The 22,346-nt window shown below is 42.3% G+C and overlaps 1 protein-coding gene across 4 annotated transcripts in view; it reads right to left on the reverse strand.

Moving 5' to 3' along the window:
- The window catches only part of LOC130523203 (diacylglycerol kinase beta), a 42,712-nt gene that overhangs the window by 16,534 nt on the left and 3,832 nt on the right, over positions 1-22,346 (reverse strand). The window contains exons 2-21 of one of the 4 annotated variants that reach the window (XM_057028254.1): positions 19,361-19,789; positions 16,573-16,649; positions 15,682-15,702; positions 15,031-15,181; positions 13,166-13,228; positions 12,663-12,911; positions 12,262-12,414; positions 12,009-12,058; positions 9,538-9,612; positions 9,120-9,239; positions 8,778-8,895; positions 8,530-8,618; positions 8,130-8,246; positions 7,358-7,456; positions 6,089-6,199; positions 5,928-6,001; positions 5,447-5,521; positions 3,766-3,851; positions 2,945-3,034; positions 2,393-2,553 (exon numbers count right to left, since the gene is read on the reverse strand). In XM_057028254.1, the coding sequence (XP_056884234.1) occupies positions 2,393-2,553; positions 2,945-3,034; positions 3,766-3,851; positions 5,447-5,521; positions 5,928-6,001; positions 6,089-6,199; positions 7,358-7,456; positions 8,130-8,246; positions 8,530-8,618; positions 8,778-8,895; positions 9,120-9,239; positions 9,538-9,612; positions 12,009-12,058; positions 12,262-12,414; positions 12,663-12,911; positions 13,166-13,228; positions 15,031-15,181; positions 15,682-15,702; positions 16,573-16,649; positions 19,361-19,427 (2,046 nt within the window). In that variant the 5' untranslated portion in view covers positions 19,428-19,789. The remainder of the gene's footprint in view (positions 1-2,392; positions 2,554-2,944; positions 3,035-3,765; positions 3,852-5,446; positions 5,522-5,927; positions 6,002-6,088; positions 6,200-7,357; positions 7,457-8,129; positions 8,247-8,529; positions 8,619-8,777; positions 8,896-9,119; positions 9,240-9,537; positions 9,613-12,008; positions 12,059-12,261; positions 12,415-12,662; positions 12,912-13,165; positions 13,229-15,030; positions 15,182-15,681; positions 15,703-16,572; positions 16,650-19,360; positions 19,790-22,346) is intronic. The other 3 variants (XM_057028263.1, XM_057028272.1, XM_057028281.1) reach the window with 3 other exon arrangements.

The following is a 22,346-nucleotide window of genomic DNA, read 5'->3' on the forward strand; positions in this document are numbered from 1 at the left end:
CTGTCAGTCATCATTCTACACCCATATTACACCTCGCCCCCATTCCTGATCCTGAAAAGCACCACCTGAAACTAAAGAAAAGTTCTGAGGCCAAAATCTGAAACTGAAAATACAAGATGAAGTGTAGAAAAATGACATTATGAATCTGAAAAGTCCAACAATTGTAACACCTGATTGTATTTCAGCATCAAAACCTCAAGTTTCAGATCCAAATGTTAGTTTTTGATTTATTTAATTTTTTCAGACCTTTTGGTCCTGGTGTGGCTCCACAGTAAAAGTCCCTGATACATGTTTGATAGCCGAAGACGTTAATTATCTCCCATCTGTTGCTCAAGAACGAGTGTATTCCCACACATGAAAAGAACTTATTAGCAGAACTGAGACAAGGCCAACTCATTCATTAGTATTTTCAAATCACTGTCAATATCCCATTTATACAATGAATGTTGCACTGTTTTTTCTACTTTTCTAAAATCTTCTCACCAGCCAAACAAAATACTTGACAAGCATGAAGAGCGTGAACACAATATGCATGAACCCACTTTGGAATGGGGCCGTGGTGACATCGATGCTCTTTACAAATGATAAAAAAATGTGTGGCTGCTCTCTACAGCCAACCAAATCAACAAGACCTTCAGCCTCATGATCAAGACCAAAACTAAAAGATCTGCTGTCTAATTCTCAATAAGGATGCAAAATATCTTGTAAAAGCAACACAGCGACCAAGAGGCTGTTGCAGCGACACTTTCCAAACTAGAATGCTATTAATACACATGGAAAGAGACTGAATTGCCCATGTATTCGAGTTCAAAAATCAAACTGGAGCACTAAAGTACCTCTAGTAAAAATAAAGAGCAGAAGAGGCCAAGGCAGCACATCAACACAGGCATAAAAACCATAATGGTACAAAGCAATCAAAGAGGGATTTCTTATTAAAACATCAGTAGCACCCAAAACCTGCAGAAATACATGGATATGGAAGGTTGTGAAAACCTTACATAACATTAAATATGCAAATCGATTTGTATGTAGCTCTGTGTGCGAGCCAACCACATGCTCCACACCATGTCATCCACAATTAAATCAGCGAGATAGAGGACAGATGACAGTGGAAGCTTTCAGATTTGGCCTTGCCAGCCCGTTGTCTCCATAGCAACCAAACCTTGAGCTGCAAGGTCTGTGATGGGATGGCCGGAAACGCAAACCCTGTATGGCGAGCAAACCAGATTTGAGAGTTACAGACAAATGGCTGCATCATTAGTGTGAGTCATGGGCGTGCTGCGTGCACGCTGATGCTTTGCCATCTGTCACAGTTATCTGTTGCAGTTTTGCAGAGTGGTTTGATAAGTGAAAGGCTGGGAAGGAGAAACGAATGCAGCAGTTCATCAGTAGCCTGTGTGTCTGATTTGAACCTGTTAAACCCATAAACCCCTTATTTACTGGGCTGGAGATGCTTTACTGGGACTGGATTTAGTTTTAGAGCAATGGTTAGAAACCTGCTGATTCGGGCATCAGTTAGAATGTTTTTTTTTTTAAATCTTTCCTTACAATTTCTACTTAACAACTCATGCTACTGAAGTTAAAATTCTGTTTTTTATTACTACTGTGAAGTATTTAATCAGGATTTGTCTAAATGTTGGCAGGTGGGACAAAGGCTTCATTACACTAAGTAAGGGGAAATGTGCCCATTACTTACAGAGATGAAAGCAAATTCATTTTCAGATGATGACAGTGGATCCAGCAATAAAGCAGTCAGGTCTACAGCCTGATACATGCAACCTTGAGCCTACACACCTTCTGTTTGTTGGGAGCTGTGAATGACTATTTATCCTTCACTTAACTTGACCACTCTTTGTGTGGAGGGTACTGAACACGCCCGTGGGCGAGTCGCCAGCTTATCACAGGGCCCTTTATGAGCGTGTGGGGGTTTGTTGCCTTGCTCAAGGGTAACTCAGCAGTGCTCTGAAGGCGTCCTGGCACCTCTCCTGCTACCAGAACACCTTCCAGCTTTTGTCTGCAACCACGACTTTAACCAAGAACCCTCTGCTTCTCAACACAGCCTGAGCTACTTCCGCCCCCCCTCTCTAATGTCATTGACATGTGGTTGGCTACAAAAAAGTGAAGACATTTGTGGTAAAATGATGAAAGCCTTTTTGTCACCTGCAAATTACAGACCAGCTGCAACACCAAACATGTAATATATTTAAAATGGTTGCCAAGCGACTGGAACGTGGCGCCCTACAAAAGTCACCGATAACGACGATAAAATTGATTTCTATAAGAGTCACAAGCGGTCTTTGACCTGTCAGGACAGAAATTGACTTTAAAAATTGCTGCTCGCTGTTCCACCCAAACAGTTCTTGCTGTAGGACCAGATGATGGTTGGACTTACCACCCCGATAGAAAAGTAGTTGTTGACGATGTTGTAGGGGACAGGGTCACCCTTCTCCTGCTTGTCATCAGGGATGATGTCGATGTTCCAGCGATCCAAGACCACTTCAGTGCTGTGTTCGATGTCCCGCAGGAACTTCAGCAGGCTGCCGCCCTCATAACCTGCCGAGAACCGAGAGACAGTAAATGACTGATGTTTAACCAGCTTCACCAGCTTCAGAGATTTTTTTACTCCCTGTAAGTACTGGTACATCCTGTATTTCTTGTTTTTGATGAACATGGACCAGGGTTTTGCACTGTGGGCACCGATATTAGAAAGCCTGACCGGTTTGCATCGTGTGGTGGGTTTTAAAAGCGAACCAAGCGCTGGAGCATCTGTTTTTGGTTTGACATAAGCAGCTCAAAACAATGTACGTCAGACCTCATAGCACATGTTGTCAATAAAATATATCCTTTCTTAGATTCAAATATATGTAATTTCATTCCCCCATGTTATAAGTGAGGAATCCAATAAATACAGAACATGAGACAGATGTTTACGTGATTTGCTGACCTCCTCCCCAACGTAAGCAGCGTGCCAAGTCATTTCCTGTACCCAGAGGGAGGATGGCCACTGGAGGATGTTTGGCAAAGTTGGATTTATCTGGATTGTCAAAAAGAAAGTGTGTGTGAGAGAGACACAGAGAGATGCACAAAAAAACAATGTCCCACAGGTGTTCTGGCAAGTTCACACCAGTTCTTGAAAGTCTCTTCACTTTTTGTGATGCAGGGAAATCACCAGTGTTTTGATCATATCTGTCATTAAGGGTGATCAGCTTTTGATTAACGATCAAGTGTCCTCAGCACACTGGATTTTGAAAAGTTCTTGTACCACGGATGGATGTAAGAAGGCGGATAATGGTAGAGCTATCACACCTGGGGAGATACCAGACAAACCAGACAACACAGAAGCAGGACAACTGCAGGACTAAAAAGGAAATGGAATGCATGGACCTCTATTACAGACTCCACAATGGTGAAGACACAACATGCTTCCACGGTTTCCCACCAAGATATATGAGGAAGAGCTCCTGCTCAGGCCCATGGTCAGCAGCAGGAGCTGGCTGACGCACAATGTAGGCAAATATCTGGCCACTATCCAGCCTCCATGGATCAGCAAAAACTCCATATAAAGAACTCGCAGGATCTTTTCCGGGACTGTCAGTTTTTATATTATAGATAAATATGAATATCAACAGTCATCATCCACAAACAATGTTACCAGCTCAAAGCTAAATTCATAAAAGTGCACGGAAAGGATTTAACTTTAGTAGCTTTCACCTGTTTGTATGTTCATTTGTCCGAGAACACATTAATTGAATTGAATCTGTGTACCTATACAGTCTAGAATCCAGCCAACGGTGCCATCGCCTCCACATGCCAGCACTCGGAAATCAGGGACATCGTGGAAGAAGCTGAGACTGAGGAGAAAGGAAATACATTGAAGTGAAGGCAGTCACAAGCATGAACTTTCTCTTTCAAAACATACGGTGGCATCCAAAAGTGGGACACCTGGGTGGGTTTCTGTTAGCGTGACCCGTTAAACAAGTCGATCATTATCCATTTGTAGAAACCAGCCTCTTTGGACCTCCTCTGCTCCTGGTAGCTGTAGTTTCTGATGGCACACGTTGAAATCACGTTGCTATTGTTTGATAGTCTCCTGCTTTGTGGGCATCGGCTGATTGTTGGGACAAGATTAAAGGGGTCTGGTTATTTATAAAGCTTTAAAATTTGCACCATCTGGCCTTTCATAATGATGATGGATCCTGACGGGCTGCTTGAGATGTGGTAGCTTAATAAAGGTTATGTGAGAGCTTAACTCTCCTGGGTTCCTCTTCTTTTGCTGGGTTCTGCCTGTCCTTTATAACTATATATGATACACTGATATTGCTTAAATTTTTAAAGTTTTTTTATTTAGGTCTTTTGGAGTTCATTTTATGTTCCTCTCCTCTTTACATTAATAAAAATATTGACCAGGGTGTCCCAACCTTTACACTGTAGTAGCTAGCCAAATAAGTCCAGGTAATGCACAGGTATCCTGTGAAGCCGCACTTGGAACCTTCTGACACGTTTCTTTCTGCAGGTTGTCAGTGTTGTCACATGGTGCTAAATCCATCAGCAGCAAAGGTCATGTGTTCAGTTCCAGCCATCAACGCTTGTGTATCTTCTGCTGATTGTGTAGTAGCAGCTCAGCTACCTGTGGCAGGAAACCTCATCGCCTCTCCTCTCGTATGATACTAGATGGTTCCTTCTCCTCTCTACTAGTACCTCTTCAACATACTTGTTTTTTTTTTTTTTTTTACAGATGAGGTTAAAGGCTGTAATGACACATACATTGACTGTATATAGTGGTACGTTGCTGTTCATCCCAGACACGGGACCATTCTCTGAGAGGACTTTGGGGGCAGGCAAGACCACCATAGCTTAAGATTTACACTTCTGTTTTTTTGTAACAAATGTCAATTACCTTTTATTTGCTGGAGAAGCTGACCATCAATATTTCCTGGCGGTGTGAAACACATACAATATATGATGAACTGAACTATAACTATCAACTATGTAAAGCAAAAGCGCTTTTAAAGTGTCTGGACAACTGCTAAAATGTTGGGGAGAACATCCATCTCAGGAGTGGAGCCTTCCAGGCCTAATCAGCCTGCAGGACTGTACCAACAGAACCCTGAAGCAGCAAGTTCTGACAACAAAGAATTCTCAGTTAACTGTTTAGATTTAATCAACTTGAGCCTTTTAAATAATATGCAGTCAAGTTAAAATTGGACTTCACACAGTCTTGTTTGTTACAACAAGAGGTTGTGTCAGTTTGTTCAATCACACGCAAAGTATCACAGGCACAACCCCAACTCCATCTCATCCTGTGTAACTTCAAATACGGTCAGATGTAATAAGATATTCAGCCAATGACATCACATACAGTCCACATATTATCAGGTCACTGAAGGGTAACTAATATTGTAGTGATCTAGTCCAACAAGCAACACACCTATGCATATCGACCTACCCCATCATTGGACCCCCTCGTTCCAAACTGTACACCTGTCTTGGGTTGAGAAGGTACTTGAACTTTCTAAGAACTCTGGAAAGAACAAAGAAATCAGACCACCTACAAGAAGAAAGCAATGTGCTAAATATAACACATAATGGATACTCAGAAAATTAAAGATGTATAAAAAGATATGTAGTGAAGGTTTCAATATCCAATTATTTGGATACTGTTTCGGTACTAGTAATACTATATCCCACATCAAACGTTCTCTAGCTCCAAATGATCTGCATTATGTGTTCCTTTAGAGCAGAACATTAATCAGTAAGAGCGTTTTTATCTTCTTCTGTGAATAGACTGTGGAGTGAGAAGGAGCAGAACAATTATAATTCTTTGTCCTGAAATTGCCTTTTTCACGCCTGTCACCTGTGATTAGCTGTCAGGATCTGTGCTTTCTCTCCATTGTGTTCTCACAATTCCATCTTTCTCAGGAACTCACCGCTCCCCCTGCCGTCCTCCACTCTTGGGATTGACCATAACCAGGAGAGGGTGGGAACCCGGTAGAGGGTTGATCTGTTTGGAAGGGGCGGAATACAGTTCAGACCCGCATGAGGCAGCCTCGGTGGGAAAGAGGCAGGTGGATGCTGGAGGCGAGCGTACCTGCAGTGCTTGGCCTTCGCCCAGGGTGAATTTAAAAGTCTGATTGGCGTCATCAGGACTGGTGCTGGGTGGTGACTCCCCCTCGCCACGTTTCAGCATAGACTGACGGTCCTGTAAACACAAATGTTACCTTGTATATAACAAATGACGTGTTAATGATGTTCTCTGCATATGAGACGTCTACAGCACGCCTGTTCATCCCATGGAGAGGGATCCCTTACCAGGTTTCTTTTTTAACCTAAAAGGGTTTTAAAAAAATGTTTTTTCTGACCTGGGTTGAGGGTTTAAGGGCAGAGATTTGTCTGTGCTTGCTTGTTATCAATCTCACATTTATTAAATTGTCTTTATTTGCACTTGCATGTTCAAAATAAAATCATCAATCAAACCTTCATTCTTCTACTTGCCAAATTATACCAATACGAAGCAAAGATATATATATACAGTATATATATATATATATATATTATATATATATATATACTGTATATATATATAATGCAAGATACATTAGACAGAAGGCTCATCTGCATTGTGAAGCAGCAACTTTCCAGGGATCGATCTAAATCAATACATTCTTGCTCATGTGATTCATCAGGAGTGTATTAAGACAGCAGTTCGAGCCTAAAGATCTTGTCCCGGATGTTTTTGTCACTGCACCAAATACAACTCAACATATATTTAGTGATTCTGACTCTAAATGTTTCGCAGATGTGTGGAAAGCTGCAGCGTGGACCTCTTTAGGCATGCGTATTAATTGTCATGTCAGCGAGGCATCAGAACGCAGGTCTGGAAATAGACTCTTGGTCGTGAAGCAGGTGGTTGCGCAGCATACGTGTGACAGTAGGAATTATCTGTTCAGTGGCGTGACATTCAGACTTTTGGAGTTGCAGTCTGTTGAAATGAGAAAGATCGGTTTCAAATGGACCGTGCGAGGTCCAGGGGTTCCATAGAGGATTTGAAACCTTGGGACGATTACACTTCTTTGAATCCAATAAAAAAACATTCTTAAATTGCTGCTCTGTTTTGCATTAATTATAAAGGTTTTAAATTTTGTACTATTACCATTTTAAATAGAATTTTAAAGCCATTATAATGTTTAAATATGCTAAATAACATGTAACATGCAACCTGCAAACCTACTGGTTACAGGGAGTTCAGATGATCAGACTCAAAACAAGGTTTTATGAGTCAGTTAGCACTGAATCTTAACCATCTGTGGGGGAGAATGTTATGCACTCGTGTTTGGCAAACAGGAGGAGATATTCTCACCAGAATGACGGGGCAGATGTATGAGGGAAGTAGAGTGTGGTCCCTCAGTGATCCTCCATCACATTCTTGCTTCACGTGAGAGGCACATTTATTATGGAGCTGCAGCACAGGGGAGTCCAGGCATCATAAGAGCTGCGTTATCCATTAGTGAGATGAATCTTGTCAAACAGTTTAATATGTTTTTAATGCTACAAATACCTATATTTTTGGCCAGCCTAACACCTCATTTATTAACCAATATATGAGTACAGTGTTTGTCACGCTGCAATGAAATGTAAAGTAATATGCGATGGGAGGGGGTTAGGTAAAGTGCATGCCTGTGGCGACATCTAGTGGACATTACTTGCATTACATAATGGAATCCATTTGTGTGCATGTGTGTTTTCGTTAGAGAGGGGTACAGTATGCATCTAGTCATCTAGTGTACATCTATGATGGCCTGTGTGTCACTTTAGCCATTTTTAAATGGGAATAATTGCGAGGGTGTCCTAATTTATAATTCCTCCTTAAAATTTCATTATACAAAAAGTGCTGAAACCTTTTTTTTCATTAGAATTTTGATAGTGTACTTATATTACCTGACTCTCACAATATTCTAATAAAATGACACCAAATAGCCAGATATCAGAATATTTAAACACACACACACACACACACACACACACACACACACACACACACACACACGCACACACACACACACACACACACACACACACACACACACACTTTTCCACTGACTACAGTGTGAGTGAGAACAGTGGGAACTCACCGTGATCTGACACCAGACACAGTGTAACCCCGTCAGGCCCTGGTAGCACTTGATACTCCGATGACAGCGGTCACACTTGGTAGGAGAGTTACCCTCCATCCAGACATGCTGCATAGCCTGGAAGGAAGTACAGACATTTCTACATTAACATAAATGTTTTGGCCTTTGGATCTTTAAGAGTTTTGGTCCGGAATTCCTTTGAACTGCTGATTTATAATTTGTAAAATTAAGAGAAGGTAAAAAGAATCCTTGTGCCGGATTATGACACATGAGACGGCAGAGGATGTGCCTGTGATGAAGCGGGAGTGTGACCTCACGGACCAGATCTGCTTTCTCAGATGAGGTCGGTGAGAAACTGACAAACAGAGCGACATGTTCGTGTGCGGTGTTTTGCACTTACGTCAGTGTGCCGACGTGATTTTGCATACGTGCTGATGCAGGCGGCGATGTCTTTGGACACACACCTTTCGTGGACTGTGTACTTGCATACTGGAAGACCAACAACAGATGTCTGTGTTATTTCGCTTATATCATAATCAGACACAGTGTCAACATTGATAGCATAGATTATTAATTTTACACAGGAAGGGAAAATGACATAAATCAGCAATGCCCACAAAGGGGAAAGGAGGTGAGGAATTGACCCACTGGAGCAGCAGAGGCCCTGCTTGCGGACACCGAGCAACATGGTGTGGCAGTAGTTACAGTACGCAGGCTTGTTGAAGTGTTTCAGACGCCACACATGCTGCCCGTCCTCTTCAATGTTCTAGCAGATTAAAGAGAGGTGGTGTGAGCACAACTGTGGTGTGTGGTGGTCTCGTGAACAGTTGTGGTTATTATTGCTTTAACAGGTGCCGGCAAAGAAAAAAGCTATTCAGCATTTTTAGGTGTTTTATGTTGTAACAGTAGAGTTTGGTCAGAATTTGGCAAAAAAACAACAACGAGCACTTAATAACTGAGCATGACAGATACAGTATGATGGAAATGTACCGTGTCCATTCCCAGCAGAACCAGTAAGGGGATGGTGGTGAGACCTCCTCTGATCCACTCCTCCAGCGTGACTGTCCCATCTCGATCGTAGTCGATCTCTTCCATCATCTCCTTTAGTATCTGAGGTGACCAACAATTATTTATCTATCTATCTATCTATCTATCTATCTATCTATCTATCTATCTATCTATCTATCTATCTATCTATCTATCTATCTATCTATCTATCTATCTATCTATCTATCTATCTATCTATCTATCTATCTATCTATCTATCTATCTACTGTATCTATCCGTCCGTCCGTCCATCCGTTGAAGGGTCTCTCAATGTTGTTGGTCTCCACATTCATTGATTAAATAATAATAAAACTTTTAATGAGGGACCCATCACAGTACTGTTTCTGTGTTTATTGCTTACCGGTCGTAGTTCTGTTGTATCCCATTCCAGATATTCTGCCACATGCACCATCTGATTGATAATTCGATCCAGCTCCTACCAAAACACAGATGATCGTTTTATCATCCAGTTAATTAGTGTAAAGTAGTTTCTTCAGTCCGTCTGCATTAGTTCAGTTTTCACATTTAATTGAAACTTCTTTATTTACCTTGTTATTGCAGGCTATTGAGTGAAGTTTGATTAGATCATATTTGAATTCCCAGGCTTTCAGTCTTCATCCTGGTTCTGATGCTCATGTGTGCTAACAGGACTAACAGCTGGAGCTGGGCTTCCATGTCATGATTACAGGATCAGTGAACAGGCTGAATTCCTTTTGATTGACAGCTATTTAGAGATATACGCTGCCTCTTGAGCACTGGCAGCTCAGTCCCATTGTGGATTTTTCTAGTGAAGTCGAAAGACAAACTGCAACCCATTTCTTAATATTTGCTTCGCGAAATTGCAATTTTATGCTCATTGCAATTCCTTGTTCAGTTTAGGATGATTTTAACATTTCCCTGTTCCAGTTTAATATTGTGTGTTCAATCATTCATCCTGCTGGTTAGGACTCCCAGCCTTCCCTGGTTGAAAGACTACCAGCTGCTGCTGACTGAGACACACCGGGCAGCAAATTAACCTTTTATTCTCAAAGTTGATGTGACAGAAGCACACAGTTTTGAGTGGGGGCCAAGTGGGTCAGGGCATCTCCAAAAGTGCAGCTCTTGCCAGCTGTTCCCTCACAAAAGCTACATGGATACTGACCAGTGCAGTGACGTGGTCACTATCTAACAAAAGTGGTCCAAGGAAGGAACAGTGGCGAATGGTAACAGGGTTGTGGGAGGCCAAGCCACAAAGCTGCACATAGGAAGGTAAGAAAAATGTTAGATCCAACAGATGAGCTACAGTGGCTTAGATTAATAATTAAGTCAATGCTGGTTGTGATCGAATGGGGAGCCGAGGATTTAGCTACCAGATCCCCCTGATAGGGAACAGGCTCCCTGGTACGGGAGGCTGACTTCATCTCTACCCTTTCCTCTTTGAAAAAGCTTATTGTCAGTCATTCTGTAGTCCCAGTTATTATTCTAGACATAATTATCATATTTAGAGGGTTGTCTAATTATTAGGATAACAGCTTAGTTATGCTGCTATAGGCTATAGTATCGTTGCCTTCATAGCTGTATGCTGACCTGCTGACCTCCGACCCCCCTGACTCAACTCTTACACCAGCATGTACTTACATGATCTCTACCTATTCTCTCCTCTACCTGTCCTCCCCCTTCTCCTCTCTCCTCTACCTGTCCTCCCCCTTCTCCTCTCTCTCTACCTGTCCTCCCCCTTCTCCTCTCTCTCTACCCAGCCGGCCATCAGCAGGAGGGTCTCCATACGTGAGTCTGGTCTTGGTCAAGGTTTCTTCCTTGCCACTGTTGCTTGTTGGGGGTCAGGCGCTGGGATTCTGTAAAGCGCCTAGAGAAAATTTGGATTGTAACAAATGCTATCTAAATAAAGATTGATTGATTGATTGTTTGTTTGTTTGTTTGTTTGTTTGTTTGATTGATTGATTGATTGAGTAAAAGCTGTTTCTGTTTAGTATGCAACTGCAGACCCATAACAGAGGCCATGCTGACCTCTGTCGCCTGCTGAAAGCATCAACAAGGGGCACATGAGCATCAGAACTGGACCACGGAGCAATGGAAGAAGGTGTCTTTGTCTAAAGTATCATGTTGTCTTTTACATCACGTCAGTGGACAGTTACGTTTGCATCACCCAACAGGGAAACACACGGAACCAGAGTGCATTATGGGAAGACAGCAAGCCGGCTTTGGGCATTGTTCCATTAGGAGACCCCAGGTCCTGCATGCATGTGGAGGTTTCTTTGACATGTACCACCCACCTAAACGTTTCGGCAGACCATGTACACCTTTCATGGCATCAATATTCCCTAATGGCCATAGCCTCTTTCAAAAGGATAATAGCTGTGACCTGACCTGTTGACCTCTGACCCCAGTGACCAGCTCAGCTTTAGCTATGATTTGATTAATGTACTTGTATGCTGTATGTCTAATCCTTCCTCTATCTGTCCTCCCTCTTTCCTCTCTTCTCCTCCTTTGCCAGCTGGCCATCAGCAGGAGCCCCCCCCCATCCCATTAATAATTGTGTCCTGCTTCATATCAAGAACAGTTTAGAAATGCTTGAGGGAGCACGAGTTTGAGGTGTTGTGTTGGCCTCCAACTTCCCCATATGTCAGTCCAGTGGAGCATCTGTTGGTTGTGCTTGACGAACAGGTCCGATCAGGGCCGCTGGCAGTAAAACATGGCTCATATGTATGTTATTATTACCAAGCAGTGCAAATGCTGCAGCTAAGTGCTTGATTTTCTATGCTTAGAGCATCTGTGTGAAACGTGAAAGTCAATACACAAATTTACCAAATGAAAAAAGAGAAACAAGACACTCACAGAGCTGTCTAGAAGCCCATTTCCATCTGTGTCATACAGCCGGAACATGACTGGTGGGAAACAAGAGAACAGCGTCCATGAAAACTCAAAAACTGATCAGCTCTTTGAAGCTCTAACATTCACTCCCTAGCTCCCTCCAGGGGATCAAAAGGTTAAAGAAGCAGATTATGCTATTGGTAAGACCAGTTAGCAAAAATGTGCCTTGTGATTCAGCGCCATTATAGCAGTGGACACTCCGCCCACCATCACTCACACTCCAATTTGTCCTCTGGCATCCCCCGCTCCAGCAGGGAGAGGTAACAGACTATGTCCTTGAGAAAGACCACCTGAGGCGGTTGCAGGAGGGGGCTCTGGTGGGGTGATGGGCTTCTGCGCTGCAACAAATGTTTCTCGGTCTGGCTCCTCTCTGAAAGAAGCATTTAAAAACACCATGACAGTGCTGAAAAAACACATTTAGGAAGTTTGACCTTTTTATGGCAAGATAGCTGTTAGAGTCTAGGTTAAAAATCCCTCAGTTTAGATTCAGACAGTTAAGAAATCATTGTATTCTGATGTGATTGACAGTTACATTTAAGCTTCAGCTTATGATCACAGAAGATGATGGAGGTTGACTGATGGTTGATGGTGAATAGTATGACGATGCAGCTAAATCACCTGGTGAAAGTTTGGGGGACCTGGCAGGACCAGTGTTGGGGTTCAAAGCATTGCTGCTGACCTCTGAGGCTTTGACCTGAGTGCAGGGCAACTGGTGGCAACCCCCAGGTGTCTGCTGCCCCATTCCTGAGCGCAGTGAGGAGGTGCGAGATGACGATGGCGAGGTGCTGGCTGCTGTTGTGTTCATCACACTGGAGTGTTCTGGTGTGTGCCTACCCATTGCTGAAAGGATACTTTTCCCATTCATCCCTGTTGATGGAGGAAAAGCATTTAAACAGGAACTATCAAAAACAGGAGGAAAGGTGGATAACAGCCCACGAAGTGTTGCAGACATACAATACAAAAAACATGACAAATACACAGTTACAGGAAGCAGAAGGAATACACTAAGCATTTGGGTCATCCACAACAAGATGACAGAGGGAGGCAACAGCGAGTTACAGCCAGTAGACCCATGTCCCATGAAGATGACATCACTGTGATGAGTCAACCGTTGCTGGTACCTGTAATGGGGGCACAGGCCACTTCAGTCTGAATAGAGATGCCTGCGTCAATGGAGCGGGCATCTGCAGTCCATTGTTTAAGAGAGGGAAGAGATAGTGGCAGCAGCCATATGAATGAGTGAACATCATTGCAGTCAGACTAACATGTTTCCAAGAATAGACATCTCGGAAAGTTAGGCCGAGTTGATCATATCACTGAAAACATCGAGACACAATATAGATGCTTTACTCGGCTGGATGTGCAGATGCTGGGTGATTTATAAATACTTTTATAGAAATATATACAGTAGAGGTCACACATCGGTGTGTATATTTCAGTTGAAGGAGACTTCTTGGTAAGAGAAATGATGGAATAATAAATCAGACAAGAAAAACATCAAACGTGCAAGGATATAAAGGAAAGTTAGGAGAAATGGCAGAATCATTAAATGTGTGTGTGTGTCATTTTGATATTTAAAAATTGTGGCAGAGGGGAATGTGTCCCTTGGTGCGAAAACTCCATAAATTTGAGCTTTATGGCACTAATCACTGCGTCTGCTAAATGTAGACAGGGCGAGCAGATGGTTCCTGAATGTCTGATTCCCACTGGGAAGTATGGAGGAGGATGCGCAACCATGTGAAGGGTTGTGTTACTGCTGTGTTGGAGAATTAGTCAAAATTGGGGTACACTTCACCAGAAAGTCTGAAACAGCAATTTGCAGCGTCCTGCCATCCCATCTGGCCGGTTTGTCAGTAGAACCATCCTTTGTTTGCTACAACAGGAGTGACCCAAATGTCTCGATAAAAGGAAAAGTGACTTCAGGTAGCCAACACCTACAGGAACTTCTTTGAATTCTTCAAAGACAATTCCAGACGACTACCAGGCCAAGAGTGTTCAACGGCTTATTTGCTGCAGTTCAACCAGCCTAACTCATGGAGCCTGCACTGTAATAATCTATCTGCTGTTTAAACTCCAAGCAGCTTTTTTGGGGACTCTGATCCGAGGTGCTGACAGTTTCTGGTGGTGTTAACTTCAACGCATTCATCCTCTGAAGAAGAGGAAGCGCCTGCTCTTTCTGTCCTAGCAGTTTTATCATAGTGTTTAAGGCTTTAGGGAAAATACACTTTGGGAAACATTCAGTCCTTGAGATCAACAATAAAAACTAAAGTTTGGGTATACATATTAATGTGGACATATGAAACACATGTTATAGCAGATGTAAATGTGTGTGGTGAGTTGCTCTCATTCTCATCTTCTTAACCGCTTTATCCCTTTCGGGGTCATGGGGAGGGTGCATAATTTGGTGGAATTTGATGGCAAAAGTAGCCTTTTAATGGTGCACGTGAATGAAACTGAATTCCATAGTTTAATCACTAACCCAAAATTGGAATTTTAAGGAATATTCAAGCCAGACAACTTCATTTATGGTCACACTTAGTCAATGTTTACAGTTAGCTGAAAGCTGAAGAAAGAGAAAATAAAGAAAAGAGCTTTGAGACTGACACAATCAGATTTCCAAATGTTATCAAAGCCCAAGACAATCCTAAGGTAATCAGCAGACATAGAATGTGTCATTTACTTATGTGTTGACATTAGCATATTGTTAGCCATCCATTGGAAATGCCAGAAGTCTTCAGCTGAGATTTTGAACACAATTTTGACATCAAGTTTAGCAGTGTACAGTATGTGCTAAAAAGAAAAAACCCACACTAGAGTACAGGTAAGAGCTCCATGAGCAAACTCACATTCTAACATGTTCACATTTAATAGAGAGATCTCCGGCAGAACACATTCTTTCTGTCATTCATTCATTGTGGCAGCAATGAAACCAAAACTGTTATAGGAGGCAAATCTTTACAAAAGGCAAAGGTGCACAATGGCCTACCCAGTAAACTGGATTCTCCATGAGACTGATTGGGAGAGCAGCCCCCTGTCTTGCTCTTGAAGGAGGTAAAGAGGTGCTGACACAGTTCCTCTGGGATGTCATTCTCCAGATAAGTGGCCATGAAGAGCTGGAAACCTTCATAATCGATGGGCTGGGAAAAGAAATGGCAAATAGAAAAAGAGAATTACTCAGGTACATCTATGAAATGAAGTAAATGTTTAATGAGAGTGAAGAAGAGATGAACGTGTTCAGTCCCAGTTGACCTACCCTGAAAATGAGAATTATGATACTGATTTGAGATAACATGCAAGTTAAGACAGCCTAATGAGGACAATTTGGACATTTAAACACAATAAATTGCCATAATTATCTGTTCTGTAATGACACAAAAGCTTGGATGGTAAGTTACAGTGTTGTTTGAAAGAAATGACTGACAAATGCTAAAAACAGCAAAGTACTTTACAACCCAGCATACAGGCATGGAAGCAGAAGGCGGAAGCCCCCTCAGCTTAAATATACCAACACTTTAGACCTTTGAACAGGCAGTCTGCAGTGAATAACACCAGTTTTTTAATAGTCGGAGACAGAACGTGCATGCAGACTGCAGACAGCCACCACACAGCATGCAAAGTCTCCTGGGCTGAGGCTTACTTGGTTGAGAATGTCTTGATTCTTTACATCAGCCAGAACAAAAAAGGGGGAAAGATAGTCAGAAAACCAAGTGAGGTTAGCAGGAAAATGAAAATAAGACATCAGTTACTGTGTGAGGAAAGATTTTCCCTGTCATTTGTGTGTAATGGAGCCGTCTGCCAACATAGTTTTTCTCTGATAGTTGGTGATAATCTTTCTGTGGTCATTTTTATATTTAACCAGCTCCACGAAACTATAAAACAGTTTGAAAGGAATAGAAAAGGCTACTCTTTTCATAAAATAATACAGGACCCAATAATAGACCCATTACTCATAGCACTGTGCTCAACACACATGCGGACCATTTTTCTCTTTTTCACACACACACACACGCACGCACGCACGCACACACACACACACACACACACACACACACCACACACACACACACACACACACACACACAGATGGCAGAATCAGTGTTCATTGCGGCGCCAGTGGATGATATGGCATCAGACAGGGCACAGGACCATTGCGTCTGGTTCTGCCATCAAGCCTTCATCACGTTGAAAACCAACCCTTTGGAAAAATATTACAGTAGGGTGGAGATAAAGTAAAGGCAAAGACAAAAGAGGAAAGGGAGATATGTTTTTCAAAAACTCTAACACGAAAAATAGTGTGCACCCCCTACATGTGGAAGTGCCGTGGACATTTTTCACGATTTGAAGGTAAAACACCAAAATAGAAATTGCTCAGCTTTGGTGGCTGCTAACAACTTAGCAGACCACTGAACCTTTCGCTGGAGCCTAGGGGCCTACTGAAGTTCCAGTGTTCCCTAGAGACGGTATCGACGTTATATGTGTGGGATCATGCAACCTCCCATCCACTGTAGTGTGTGTTTTGTGAACATACCTGCTCAGGATTATATTTGGAAAGCACTCCTTCACCATGAAACTCATCCAGAACATCCTTCAGCTTCTTTGAAGAGTCTGTACAAGAACAGAAGAAGCTAAATCTTTTTTGGTCACAGTATGAGATACACAGCATTTGAGTTGTACTGGCAGTCTTTATTTTATCAGGTAGTCAATCAGAAACCATATTTGTCATCAGCCTCTCAGGATAATGGGTGACTCTTGATGTCTTTAGCCAACCTATGTGGAAGTACCCCTTCAAACCCACATCATATGCATTTTGACTATGTGGATTTGGGTCCATTTTGGCACTTGCATTGACTGAAGACCACGAGGAGGGACAGAGGTCAGGGTACGGAATATGGGCAGCAACGGTGCTATACCCTTGAAGAAAAACTGATCAAGTTTGCATAGTGCTGAACCTTCTTGCAAGATGAGATGAGATGTTTGTAACCGTTTTAAATATTTGCGGGGTCCAGACTGCTCTCTGAAATTGTGTATCACAGGAATGATGCGGATGAGAAGTGAAATTCACTTTTCTGGGCTTTCGTGTTCTTGGGCTTGTGCCTAAAGGGCTTGTTACATGTGGAAATCCATGTCCAGGGAGAAGATGAGGATGTCATCCTGCTATATACAAACACAACTTTGTTTAACTTCTCTGCTGGAGTGCACCATTCACCAATGTTTGGATCATTCCAGGCTCATTGATTAATCCAGATGTCATCACCAGTTATTCCTAGTGTCTGCTCGGAGTGTTGAGCTGTCCTGCCTCCCCGTCCTGCCTCCCCGTCCTGCCTCCGTCCCTCTTGTGATCCCATTAAGCCTCCTGTGTTTCACCTGCTCCCAATCACCCGCACCTCCGTCCTCATATATTTATACCTGCCTCGCCTTCCCTTCTTTGCCAGACTGCCTTGTTGTCATGCATCTGGTGGTGTTCTGGTGTTATTTGTTCTTGTTTGTGTTTGCATTTGGATTTGGACTTTATTCTGCCCGTCCGGTTGGATTTGTTTGCTGAATTAGTCTGACTACCCGGTAACAACTTAACATCAAAACTTCCGATCTCTTGAATTGAACCAGGATTCGTGTCATGCTCAGATCCTGACACAATGTGGCAGTTGTCAGGGTGATGAAGAGGCAGAGGGGTGACTTTGGCCTTGGAAAATACCTCAGGGTGGAAGAGAGCAAGGTGAGACAAAGCTTGATCTCAGCATAGTGGCGGCAGAGTTGGAGGTGATGTTTTGACAGAGAGTGGCTCAGAACTAAATAATGTTTGGTATGTCCGAAACAGATAAAGCTGCTGTGCCTCGCTGCTCATCTTGAGTAAGAGGGTGAGAAGACGGGTGTGATATATAATGGTGAACAGGGTTTGACCTTTCAGGGAGGTTGCAGTGAATGAAGTGTTAAGGGGACCCATAACTAAGTTAGTAGATGATGAAATTTTCATCCACTCCCATAGAAGGTGTCAGCATGGTATTTTCCAGCATCAAAGGTTCACCCAGGTTCTCAGATGGGCAGTCAGCAGTGGCCTGTGGGTCCATGTCCCTAGATCCCCTCCAGACTGCTTGCTGTTCAATAGATAGATCTCTACAGTGCCATTATGACATGTGCAACTTATATATCTTGACAGCTAGGGTGACAAAATCATCCAGATCATCAAGCGCATTGACAAATAATCTGGTATTTGTTCCCATTTTGTATTGTCTAGTAACTCTATATGCCATTCACTCATCACTGATTGTTATATCATACTTTTTTTTAAAAGAAGAAGCACACTTTATTGGTGCCCAGAGAGGGAGTGACTGATTTAACGTACACACACTGGCATGTACACATACCAAGAACACATGCAGTCATTGTTGGAGACATCTGGGAATGAGTAATAGAAATATCCCTGCACCTCTTCCAAACAGCCTTCTTTCAATTTTTTGGGTCGGCAACTGGAACTGAGACCAGCTGCTGCTGCCCCAATGCCAGTGTGACGTCTCAGTCACCTTCATTCTACTATTACAGTGGCAGCAGAATATTTCACAATAGGAAACGGATACAAATAATAACAGCTGCTGAAGCATCTCACAATGGGTGAAGATACTTGAAATCACTGTGCACAGGTCAACAGGTCTGGGAACTTAAGTTGAATATGTGTGGCGCATAGGAAATATAAAATACAAGAAGGGAAAACCCCGAACTATAAAGCAACTAAAAGAAAACAACCAACTTTCAAATGTATAGATATTTGTTCTAATTTTGACCAGCTTGTCCTCCGAACCTTGTATATTTGTTCTTTCAGTCAGCCAATGGACCTGACTGACAGCAGTGACCTGCTTTGTTTTTACTTCCTATGGATCACAAAGGTTCATGCACGAGTGCGGAAGTCAACGAAATTGTTTGCATGACAGAACCATGTTATGTTCACCCACTATGATGACAAATGAGTCTGCCAGGAAAAGAAGGTAGCAGCTCTTTTGACTAACAAATCTAAAATAAATAAATAAAAACCTCAATCCAGCAAGTTAGTGAACGTCATCCTGCAGAAATAAGGATTACATGTTTTTTTTTTTTTTTTACTTTGTTTGTTTTTTAGCAATGACTGCTTTCAATAATCAATGCAAGATTTATATATGCATACTGCATATGCAACTTTATTATGTACAGATTTCAGAGGTTTATTTAAATTTTTAACAAATACAATGGAGACCACATTATTTATATTTGCAAACAATGCTAAATAACACTTGTAAGCATCATCGGTTCTGTACACAAACACAGAAAGACCAACAATGTGTACTCACATTCACTGTATTGTTGTAGTTGGGCAAACTCAGCTGGGCTCAGACACACCCAGCTCCTGTCACCCATCTCTGAAGCCCAGGGAAGGGGTGTGTGCGTGCGTGTGTGTGTGTGTGTGTGTGTGTGTGTGTGTGTGTGTGTGTGTGTGTGTGTGTGTGTGTGTGTGTGTGTGTGTGTGGAGGGGCTACAGGGGTCTGGGGTCTGATGGGGCTCCTTCAGGCAGTTATGACCCTGAAGTGAAAGGTGTGTCTATAATTGGTCACGATTTAAAGGGTACAGTAGGAGTAATGACCGAGGCCACATGAATCAGCAGCTGTTGGACTGAGCAGGTTTGTCTGGTGTTTAGATCAGTGTTCAGGAACACTGCTGTGCTGCAGATATTAGATTTGTCAGGTGCTGGGGCAGAGAGGGGTTCTCTTCTGTTGTTGGACCTGGTAGGGATTTGGGGGGGGGGCAGAAACACAAATCAAGCTGAGAGTCAGCATTGGACATTCAGACATTCAGCAAAATGAACATAAAAGGCATGGAAAAACCTGGAATATCAGGGAGACTTAGTTCATAGGAGGAGGACTGGTGTGTCAAGACACAGTAGCTTTTAGCTGACTAATTATTCTTGCCTTTTCCTACTTACTTACATTTCATGACAGAAATGAGTGTAATAATAATAAGAAGAAGAAATAGAAAAAGAAGGGGGAGAGTAGAAAATGTGGATGAAAGAGAACAGATGAAAAAGATGAAACGTGAAGGTGATTAGATATGATACATTATTATACAATGGAAAAAACAGAGAATTGACCTGATTACATTTCATCACTTTTAACCAGGGGAGCTTTTTATAGTATTTTGAGACAGACAAATATAATCTGATAATAACAATAATATTCAGATTGCACATTTTTAAACACCATGGTTCGGAGAGGCTTAAAAGCAGTTTTGAAACAGCACCAGAACTGACTGACCTAGCTGGTCTTACCTCCTCAGGGTCATCATTCCAAAGCCAGGGGCCCTGGCTCATATTTGTCTGCTACCTAAAATTCTAAACTACCAAAACGGCCCCACCCAAAAGTCTGATGCTGTGGGCTGGCTGATACGGGGTCAAAAGGTCATTTCGATAACAAGGGTCCAGACCCAAATGAGATTAAAGAGTAATCAGTAAAATTTAGAAATCAATTCTAAACTGGGAAGGCAGAGAGTAGAGGGAGGCTGCCGTGGGGGTCATGAGAGGAGGTTTGTTAAAACACTGCTGTGTTTTCAACTAGCTGAAGGTGAGACAGGAACTTATGGGTGATGGAGCAGAGAACGGACCTGCAATGGTCTAACCTGGAGTAGAGGAAGGCCTGGATGACTTTCTCCAAGTTAGACTGTGTCAGGATTTAATTTTGTCTGTTAATTGTTGAATTGGATTGAGATGGTGGTCAAATATTGCTCCTAATTTCTGGCAGAGGGCCACTTCTGACTTAGGTGAAAGTAAAGCAGGGCCCAGCTCAGGTAACCATTTATAAAAATGAAGTTATGCAACCTGCATAACCACTGCGTCTGCTACCACTGCGTATGCAATCAGACTTTGGAGCGAGGCATCCAGACTTTGAATTCTGCTAAAACAGATAAATTCTACTTAACCCACCCAAACAAAGGGGCTGAGGCCCAGAGATGAAGGTCAACCATGACAGCGACTGTGGCACCAGAAGACATACATGCTTAATAACCTAACTCCTTCACCAAGTTATCAAAAGCCCATTATGTTGCCCCCAGTAATCATCCACACAGATGTCTGGCGTCATCAGTACCAGAACATGGGACTGTAATGCACAAAGCACTGGAGAATATGTGTCATCAGGAGATATGATGATATTTTGTCTAGTCAATTTGAAAGTAATCTCCTGTTTCACATCTCTTTTCGTATTTGTTGTTTATCTTCCCAGTTGTCTAGCTCACTGGAGATTGTACAAAGATATAAATAATATATAGAATTGCATTAAGGAGCTCCAAAGCGTAGTGATGTTACTAAAATTAACCACACAAATAGAATATATAGGCTCTATACATGTATATATTGTGACAGTAAGTGTTTAAGTGCCCCCCCCCTTCCCCCCCCGCACTGACAGATTCTGTTTTGCTCACAAGGTTGCCTGGCAACTATGACGTCATTGGAGTGCGCAACAAAGAACAGCACCATGGCAGAGAGAGCGAAGAGAAGGAAGAGATCACAACCGATCCTACCAGCCGATCAGGGTCGGCGCTTGTGTCCTGATTTCTCTGTATATCTTTAACTAAACGAAAACAGCTTTTTTTTTAGACTTTTTTAGGGGGGGTTGGTAAAATGGAAGCTCTTTTAATCAATTACATTTAAAAACAAACAGATACAAGGATATAACAAAAGCTAATAATCTAGAGAAATTTAAGATGATAATCTTTAAAGTCTCGTCACAACTCAAACTCCAGGAACTGTTGTGGCAAATCACAAAAGGTCTCGGAGGAATATTTAAAACCTGCAGATCTTTGGTGAATGTTCTGTTTCTATCAGAGAGATTTATTTTAAAGTGTATTTTAAGGTACGTTACACAACATTTAAAAGTAAAAAGTTATTTCGAATCTGCAACTGAAAGAAAATCAGTTGAATTATGAACATGCTGAGCAGATTATGAAGGCATGATGGATGATACGATGAAAATGCCTTTGGTTTTCGGACTGGGTGTTTTCAAATCCAGAAAAGAAGTAGGTCGGCAGATCCGTATAAAATAAGACTCCAACCCTGCCAGATCCTTCAAGATTTTCCTTTTTTGGTGGATGCAGCCTGTACTCCAGATAGCAGTGATGAGTCTCGCTGCTCTGGTTTTATGCGGCTACAGGCTGTCGGGCCCAACGGATGAATTACCCAAGTGAGCGCAAGAGGAGATTAAGGTATGAAATCCAAAGTTAAAAGTCAAAATCTTCAGATGGCAGGAATTATTTTTGCATTTGAATTTGTAGCTGTGCAGCGTTTGTGTC

Source organism: Takifugu flavidus, chromosome 1 (genome assembly GCF_003711565.1).
Source record: "Takifugu flavidus isolate HTHZ2018 chromosome 1, ASM371156v2, whole genome shotgun sequence".
Classification (NCBI taxonomy): domain Eukaryota; kingdom Metazoa; phylum Chordata; class Actinopteri; order Tetraodontiformes; family Tetraodontidae; genus Takifugu; species Takifugu flavidus.